Genomic DNA, 9,800 nt, shown 5'->3' on the forward strand with positions numbered 1-9,800 from the left:
TCTTTAGCAGTATTTCATAATCTGGAACTTCTTTCTGAGTTTTGGAAAGATAGGAGCTAAAGCACTTTGGGGTAACCAGAGGTTCTGTCTTCTGAATTTTGTAACCACATTAATATTTTCAATGCCACCCTGCTGCATGACAGAACTTAATTCATACAACATTCATCTGGCAAAGGGCTTGTTGGTAACTAGAAGTGCTTTCAGGTAACACCATACGAAGCAAGGGATTTAGACTCCATCTGATTAAAGGTAATAAAGTGAGACCAGCAGGGAGTTGGTCTTGTGGTATATTGCTAATCAGTTCTAAGTTTACATCTATCATCATATTAGTAGCTCAAGAAAGTTGGAAGTTGGACCAAGTATATTTCCTCAATATAGGGATTGTGAAAGATTTTTCAATAGTTGCATTAAAAAGAGGAATCATGAATGAAAAACTTAAACTCATAGAACTCTCTTTTTCTCTCCCCCTTTCCCTGCCTTCCCTCCCCATCCTCTCCTCATCCTTGGGCATCAGCATGTGACCAGCTGGCTCTTGGTGTGGCTGCTCTCTTTGGCCCTTCCCATAGCTCCTCCGTCAGTGCTGTGCAGTCTATTTGCAATGCTCTCGAAGTTCCACACATACAGACTCGCTGGAAACACCCCTCGGTGGACAACAAAGATTTGTTTTACATCAACCTTTACCCAGATTATGCAGCTATCAGCAGGGCAATTCTGGATCTGGTCCTCTATTACAACTGGAAAACAGTGACCGTGGTGTATGAAGACAGCACAGGTATGGGACTCACCCAAGACCTCACCTGACCGTGTCTGCTCTGAACAAAGAGAACAAAAGTATCAAACAGTCATTAAACTCATCAGGTGGAGCACACAAAAATGCTGTTTTATATAAAGCTAACTGAATATTCTAAAGTAATTTAACAATGCATGTGTATATAATTCACATTTATTTTTGTTTGTTGATCCTTTCTAATGATCCTTTTATCATCAAATACAGAGGAACTTTTTTTAAAAAGAAATATCACCTTATCGGGATGAGTTATAATCCAATCACAACATTAAATATGTATTTTCATTTTCCCAGCTCTAATAAGACTATGAACACAATTGAAAATGACCATGAAATGTGATTCCAACTTGATAATTAGCTATGTAAATGTTTAGAAAAGTTTCTAAGTAAGTTAACAAAGAGGAATTCATTTAGAGATTGTAGTAATAGAGTGGATTATTTCATGGGAAAGGGACTATGAATCCCCGGTGATGAGGGCTGAGTAAAGCTTGCATTCTCCACGTGCCTGTTTAGGGTGCAGGATGGAAATATGGCTGCTTGGAGTCCAGTCCTCATCAGCCACTTTCTCTGACCCACCCCCATTTGAACTTTACTTTACTGGCACCTCCCCTCTGCTTTCTGCTTATTGTTCAGGCCCCTTTTTATTTAAAGTCGGGCAGTGACCCTCCATTGTCCACCTAATAAAGTTGAATTCCTTCTAATTCAAAACTCTTCATCATCCAGCCATTTTCATTTTCATTAACCCAGGCACTAGCTTCCCTCATTGCCTATACTCTCACATGAGTTATGATGGAAAGTTTATCTTTTCTTCAATATCCCCACATTCTCCTGACTCCTGTTTTCTGAGGCTGGCCCCTCGCTTTGTATGATCCTTTGCATGACCTTCACGGTGATGAACTCCCTCATTCTCCATGACCGCAAGCAAATTTCCCTCTTCCTTAAAGCTCCCTGAGACTACCAGAGGGTTCACTAGCACTTTGGAAGCAAAAGCACTGAATCCCAAGTTATATTTCAAATATCTGTTTACATGTCTGTAAGACTGGAAATTTCTAAGCATCCGAATTTTATCTTATTTTTATGTTTATAACCTGCTACCTGTCATAAGCCTGACATAGAGGAAAGAGTTTAGTAATTCCACATGGATAGAATAATACCATTGATTGTCTGATTTTTTTTTTCTCCAAGAGTTGAAATGAGTTGCTTTCTTTGATCTACACATTTGGCAATAAGGCTACAAAAATTACAAGTGAAAATTAGTAAAGTGAAACACTGTCAAACTTTGCAATACGATTTCACTTTTCACTGCCCCTTTCACCAAGCACTAGCACTTACTATTCCTCAAAGGATGACTACATGCCTCCTCTTTGCTGTTAAATTCTGGTTCCATTTTATACTGTCAGATAAAAGTGACGAGTGTGGTTGGAAATATGCACTTATGTATTTTCTTGTGCCTCATCTCATTTAGAAAGAAGTGAAGATTCTAAGTAACTGGGTATATATTTTATAAATATTGTATTCAAAACAGTCCTATCAAGAATAATAAGCTACAAGCAGCCATAGTTTTAGAACTTTACCTGCTTGCTGTGAAGGAAGAAATCATTATCTAATCAAATCCACATGGATATTTTAAAGGGTTTTGAAAAAGAATATCACGTTGTAAACATAAGTGTGGTTAGATCTTGCATGTTGCCTACTTTTGCTAAACAGGAAATTTCGTGAGCTCATAAAATCAAGCTACATCTCATTATGTTGTGATCTCTGTAGTATAATCATCTCTTACCATTCCTACAGCAAAGTTGGACCATCTAAAACGAAAACATATCAATGAATAATATTGAAACTCCTGGATTTAATTTAAGAAAGAGTTCAACTAAAGATGTGGGCATTGTAGATTTCAAATTGTATTTAGACAAAATATAATTAGTAAGTAAATGACAGAAAACTTGATATTCTAACCACTCTCTGACATCAGGTGAGCCACACATATGTGACATCCATTTTGCAAAGCAAACACCAAGCTATCATTTCCATCATCTTCCACAAGAAACTGAAATGTCCTTTTCATCTTTGTCAAGTTCACCCGTGCTCAGTGACACAATAAATACTTGTTGAAATCGACAATCCAAAATGATTTGATATGTCGCCCCTTAAGTGAGAGATGATTCATGTGAAAATGATTTTTGCCCACAAAGACATTAAAAATGTGGATGAATAATCAATTGAGCCATTAAATTGGAACCCAGAGAATGAACAGGTCAACTGAGATCAATAAAAGCAGAAGCCTTGTGACTCTGAGTGGGTTTTTATACTGCTTGACTCAGGGTTCTTGCTTGTAGTGATTATCGCACCATAAAAAGTAGGAAACTTAGTAAACCCGAAAGAAAAGAAAGGACTTAGGTATGCTTAGCACCCGCCCCTACACCAGAATTAAGTACCCATTAAAGAGCACTTTATTGGGATTTGTTTAGGAGTTTGTTAAATAGCCTGAAGCCAACACAGATGTCAAGGGACCAAATGGCCCATTACTCCCATTGAAGTAAATGGGAGTAGTGAGCACGTCTCTAAGGACAAAATTCAATTCGCTAAATACTAGCAAGCAGAATTCTGTCCTCTAGAAGTTAAAATGTTGAAAGACTCTGGAGAACTCTTAGGAGGAGTCAAGTTTCATCTCGCCTCATCTCTCTTCTCTCTCTTTTCTGAATGTCCTTCCCGTTAGTCACCCGCTTGTCGCTGATTCGCACACCCAGAGGCGACCCCAGGCAGTGAGAAATTGCTGCCCATTCGACCTCCTCTCATGATTCATTAGAGCCTGGTGGAAACCTGGTTATCACTTGACACACAGTAAAAAAAGCTGAGAAGCTGAGCCTCAACTGCAGTGCGGCATATTCAGCAGTTTCTGCCTTCTCAAAGCCAATCTCAGGGAAATGCACCCACAGCCATTCCTGGAGAGCCGGGATCAGCAAACTTTTTCTGTGAAGAGCCAAGTGCCGAGGCTTTACCGCCACGGGGGTCTTAGTCAAAACTACTCCACTCTGACAAAGTAACAAGCAAGCACATGGACAATATGTAAATGAACAGACCCAGTGTGTTCCAATAAACCATACAGACCCAGTGTGTTCCAATAAACCATAAAGGTTGCAAAAATATATGCTGGGCTAGGTTTGGCCTTTTGGCTCTAATTCACCCCTGCTAGAGCCTTAAAAGATAAGACAACTGAGCTAAAACCTAAGATTGTAATTTTGTACACATGTGAAGTGGGTTCAGCTCACATCCACAACTCCTTCATTTTGGTGTCTGGGTTTTCATGCTCTTCTTTCCTCCTCACTGGCCCTCCTGGCTTCCTCATCAATACGTGTCAGTACCATGTCTTGTTATCTCTGTGGGATTTGCCAGGTGATATTCTGGTTCATTGGATAAACAAATTTTCAAAGAGGTGTTGGGGGAACTGATGCCTTTCCTCACCCATCGTAACGATCACAACTGACATTCCTGTAACAACAGACAGGTTAACAAGAGAAAATCATAGCAAATTTGTTTAATCAAAGTTTTACCTGACTCAGGAAGCTTCAGAAATGAAGACCAAAGACCTTGGGAAAACTGTCTATGTCTATGCTTAGATTCAATGACGAATGAACAACATGTGGAAATGTGATTGGACCAAAGGGTAGAATCTAGTGATAATAGACTGAGGGGAAAAGCCCAGCAAGGCCTGTTGTTCGGATTCTTCTTAGCGTCTCTGTGCAGTATTCCTTCCTCCTGAGTATGGGGCAGGACCCCTACGAAATGAGAGTCTTCAAAGGAAAAGAGAATCTTTCTAGATCTTATATCTTGCTTTGCGGGAGAGGAGTTCTAGTTTCTATGCTCCACTTGGGGAAGGGAAATTCTGCTTTCTATGACTCACTTCAGGGGATTAAAGGGGTATGATGCTGGGGGTTAGGAGAAAGTCAGAAAGACCTTGTTTCTGAGAGCTTTCCAGTCTTTTTCAGTTCAAAGTAGTCAGCACGCCAAGGTGCCGTACTTTGGGGTGTCATGTTCTGAGCCCCAACAGTGTTAATGACTAGTAATGACTTAAAATGCTGTTTCTTACTTTAAATTAATTATAGCACATTTTAAGTTTGGCTCTCTTAAAAGACAACAAAAGCGTTGAATATTGCATGCCACAGAGAGTGAGATTTCAAAGTGTTTTCTTATGCTTGGTTAGGTGATTACCTACACAGTCAGCATAGAGAGCTGAATCCAAATAAGCAAGTGCTAATTCAAATTTCAGTGGCAAAACATTAAAAAAAAAAAAAAAAGCAAGAAAACAAAAACAAAACACCACCTATTCTGCTTAGCTTTTACTTTGTGAATGAGTAAGAAAAACCTGCTTTATAGTTTTGTCTGTCTCTCTTCTCTACTTTAACTTGTCCCTAACGAAACTGGCCCAAAGTTTATATTCATTTGGTTCAGGTGATATTTTCTGAAATACTGGGGAAAATAGTCAAGACGGCACATACCTGCATACTCTGTACTATGGCTGCCCTTTCCTGAGATCTAAATGGCTTCTGCAATATATTGTTTGAAAGTTTTATTTTTATATAGTTTAAAAAGAAGATTGCTTTCTTTAGAAAATGTTAAAATGGAGAAAAGTTTAAGGACACAAACAAAAATATCCAGAAAAACTATCACAGATAATGTCTTAGTGCATATTCTTTTAGCTATTAGATAGGCAGGCAGGCAGACAGACAAGGAGATAAACAGGTAGGTAGATAGATAAATAGATACATACATAATAGATAGATAATAGATCATGATAGGTAGATGATAGATATTAATAGACAGATGGTAGGTAGATGATAGACAGTAGGTAGATAAATGATGAATGATTGATAGGGGATAGATGATAGAAAATAGATCACGATAGGTAGATATTAGATTGGTGCAAAAGTAATTGCGTTTTTGCAGCTGGGCGAGGTGGCTCACGCCTGTAATCCCAGCATTTTGGGAGGCTGAGGCAGGCAGATCAGGAGGTCAGGAGATGGAGACCATCCTGGCTAACACGGTGAAACCCCGTCTCTACTAAAAATCTACTTGGGAGGCTGAGGCAGGAGAATGACATGAACCCAGGAGGCGGAGCTTGCAGTGAGCCGAGATTGTACCACTGCACTCCAGCCTGGGTGACAGAGCGAGACTTCGTCTCAAAAAAAAAAAAAAAAAAAAAACAGTAATTTCATTTTTGCTATTAAAAGTAGTGGCAAAAACTGCAATGACTTTTGCACCAACCTAATAGCTGATAGGTAAATGATAGATTAGATAGATATATATAAATAAGCAGATGATAGATTAGATAGATAGATGATAGGTAGATGATCAATTAGATAGAGAGTTGATAAATAGTGAATATAGCTGACAGATAGGTAAATAGATAAATGATAAAGGGTAGATAGATGATAGATAGATAGATAGATAGATAGATAGATAGATAGATAGATAGATATGATAGATGCCCTTGTTTCATAGATATTTACTGCCAGGCATTATCCTAAATACTGGGGATAAATCACACACACAAAATATCTGACTTCATGGAATCCACAGTCTGTTTCTCTATTGAACAAAATATATAGTAAATATTTAGTATGATAGGTAGTAGAAAATGTTATGAAGAAAAATAAAGCAGCAAATGGTATTTGGGAGACTGACAGTAGAGATGGGATTTACAATTTTATGTAACAGTAACAGGGAAGTGCTCTAGAAAATACCATTTGAGTAAAAATTTAAAGAGGATAAAAAACAAATCATGTAGATACCTGGGGGAGAGCATTTCAGACATCAGGCAGAGGGAACAGCCAGTGCAAAGGCCCTGCCAAAATAACTCTTTCCTGGTAGCACTGTGCTGAACCCTACCATTAAGTCTTTCATACCATGGAGGATTTGCATATGTAAATAGCTAAAAGGACAATATTTAATAATTTCAACTTTTGTTTTAGATTAAAGGGTACATATGAAGGTTTGTGGCATGGGTATATTGCATGATGTTGAGGTTTGGAGTACAAATGATCCTGTTACCCATGCAGAGAGTGAGCACAGGTAGTTACCAATAGGTACTTTTTCAGCCCTTGCCTGCCTCCTCTGGTAGTCCCTAGTGTCTATTGTTCCCATCTTTGTGTCCATGTGTACCCAATGTTTAGCTTTCACTTATAAGTAAGAGCATGGGCATTTGGTTTTCTGTTCCTGTGTTAATTCACTTAGGATAATGGCCTCCAGCTGCATCCATGTTGCTGCAAAGGACATGAGCTTATTCTTCTTTATGGCTGCATAGTATTTCGTGGTGTATGTGTACCACATTTTCTTTATCCAATCCACCACTGATGGGCATCTAAGTTGATTCCATGACTTTGCTATTGTGAATAGTGCTGTAATGAACATCTGAGTTTGTGGGTTTTTTGGAAGAATGATTTTCTTTTGGATATATACCCAGTAATGGGATTCCTGGGCCAAATGGCAGTTCTGTTTTAGGTTCTTTGAGAAATCTCCAAAATGCTTCCCACAGTGGCTGAACAAATTTAAATTCTCACCAACAGTATATAAGTGTTCCCTTTTCACCACAGCCTCACCAACATCTGTTGTCTTTTGACTTTTTAATAATAGCTGTTGTGACTGCTTGTGGTTTTTATTTGCATTTCTCTGATGATCTGTGATGATGAGCACTTTTTCATATGTTCTTTAGCCACTTGTGTGTCTTCTTTTGAAAAGTGGCTGTTCACATCTTTTGCCCACATTTTAATGGGGTTATTTTTCTGTTTGTTGATTTCAGTTCTTATAGATTCTGAATATGAGACTTTTGTTGGATGCATAGTTTGCACACATTTTCTCCCATTCTGTGGGTTGTCTGTTTACTCTGTTGATAATTTCTCTTGCTGTGCAGAAGCTCTTTAGTTTAATTGGGTCTCCCTTGTCAGTGTTTGTTTTTGTTGCAATTTCTCTTGAGAACTTAGTCATGAAGTATTTGCCAAAAACAATGTACAGAATGGTATTCCTTAGGTTTTCTTTAGAATTTTTTTTTTGAGACAGAGTCTCGCTCTGTCTCCCAGGCTGGAGTGCAGTGGTGTGATCTTGGCCCACTGCAGCTCTGCCTCCCGGGTTCACACCATTCTCCTGCCTCAGCCTCCCAAGTAGCTGGAACTACAGGTGCCCGCCACCATGCCTGGCTAATTTAATTTTTTTGTATTTTTAGTAGAGACAAGATTTCACCATCTTAGCCAGGATGGTCTTGATCTCCTGACCTCATGATCTGCCTGCCTCAGCCTCCCAAAGTGTTGGAATTACAGGCGTGAACCACCACACCCAGCCTAGAATTTTTATAGTTTGAGGTCTTACATTTAAATCTTTAATTCTTCTTAAGTTAATTTTCGTATATGGTGAAAGATAGGGTTCCTGTTTTATTCTTCTACATATGGCCAGCAAGTTATCCCAGCATTATTTATTGAGTAGGGAGAAGAATAACATTTTGAATTCTTGTTATAGACACCATTAAGCTAAATATTTAGACAAAAATTATGTAAGCAAAAGAAGAAACAGGGTGCTTCAAATAGGAACTTTCCTGTTCTAAAATTTACCTGTGGATAGGCCCACCTCCCAAAATTCACAACGACGTCATCCCTTACTTCCTTATAAATATGTGAACATTGAGAATACCCGTGTACAGAGTATGTGAGTAAGTCTAAAATAACTAAAATGTTTGGGCTGCAAAGGAAAAACACAAGGACATAGAAGTTAATGGCTACTGAAGACTGATATCTAAAGGGTCATGAAATAGAAGCTTTAGCTAGTCCTCTGGGCTTTCATGGGCAAAGTGGATGAAGGACTGAGGGAAGCAACTTTAGCATCACTGAAAGAATTAACTTTTAATCACCAGATCTCTCAGGGGATGAAATGCATTTCTCTCCAAAATATTTAACACTCTAATCTGGAAGAGTTCAGGTCCAGGCTTGGGACACCCTGTCACAGTCAGGTCCTGATAAGGATTCCTGCAGTACCCGAGAGGTTACCCTGGAAGACACCTAAAGTTGTTCCCAACTTTGGATAAATTGTTTTTCTAAAACCGAAATTGCCACTGCACTGTCCCATCATGATGCCACCCTGGTAAATCATACGTTCCTTCACCTTCACTAATGTTGTCAGTCTGTCATTCCACAAATATTTATTGGACACACCAATAAATATTGGTACCAGGCATTGTTCTAAGCACGTGGAATACATTAGTGAATAAAGCAGACAGAACCCACTGACTTCAAGGAACTTAGATTCTATGGGAATAATAAACAATTTTCTCTTTTATATAAAATGATTATAATTGTTAAACGGTGGTGAGTGCTGTGCAAGAAAGAAAAAGTAGAGCAGATTGAAGGGAATCTGGAAGCCAGAATGTGGTTTGCAGAATTAAAGGTCATGTCACATTGCACAGATGAGGCTTGAGCAAAGGCTGCAAGGAGCTGAGGAAGTGAACCACGTACTGTGAGAGAGAAGACGGTTCTAGGCAGAGAGAACAGCTAATGTCTCAGGTGAGAGTGTGCCTGATACATCAGAGCAACGGCAAGGAGGCCAGGGTGGATGGATTAGAGTAAGAGGGGAAGGGAGATAGATAGAATAGATGGTCGGAGAGGAGGGCCTTGTAGGTCATGGAGGACTCTGTAAACCACTGGAGGAGCTTGTGCTCTGCCTGGAATGGGAAGCCGTGGAAGAATTTTAAGCAGAGGGTGGATAAGATCAGAGTAATATTCTACAGTAGTCTCTACTCATCCTAAGGGGATACATTCCAAGACCTCCAGTGGATGCCCGAAACCACGGATAGTACTGAACCCTATACATGCTACGTTTATTTTTTAATTTTATTTTATTTTTGAGACAAGAGTCTTGCACTGTCATCCAGGCTGGAGTGCAGTGGCGCGATCTCAGCTCACTGCAACCTCTACCACCTGGGTTCAAGCAATTCTTCTGCCTCAGCCTCCCCAGTAATTGGGATTACAGGCAC

General features: G+C 39.3%; 1 protein-coding gene across 5 annotated transcripts in view; it reads left to right on the forward strand.

Annotated features, from left to right (window-relative positions):
* The window catches only part of GRIK1 (glutamate receptor, ionotropic, kainate 1), a 415,343-nt gene that overhangs the window by 256,761 nt on the left and 148,782 nt on the right, over positions 1–9,800 (forward strand). For all 5 annotated transcript variants that reach the window (XM_011926464.1, XM_011926463.1, XM_011926466.1 and 2 more), the window contains one exon: positions 515–772. In XM_011926464.1, the coding sequence (XP_011781854.1) occupies positions 515–772 (258 nt within the window). The remainder of the gene's footprint in view (positions 1–514; positions 773–9,800) is intronic.

This window comes from Colobus angolensis, unplaced genomic scaffold (assembly GCF_000951035.1).
Source record: "Colobus angolensis palliatus isolate OR3802 unplaced genomic scaffold, Cang.pa_1.0 Scaffold69, whole genome shotgun sequence".
Taxonomy (NCBI): domain Eukaryota; kingdom Metazoa; phylum Chordata; class Mammalia; order Primates; family Cercopithecidae; genus Colobus; species Colobus angolensis.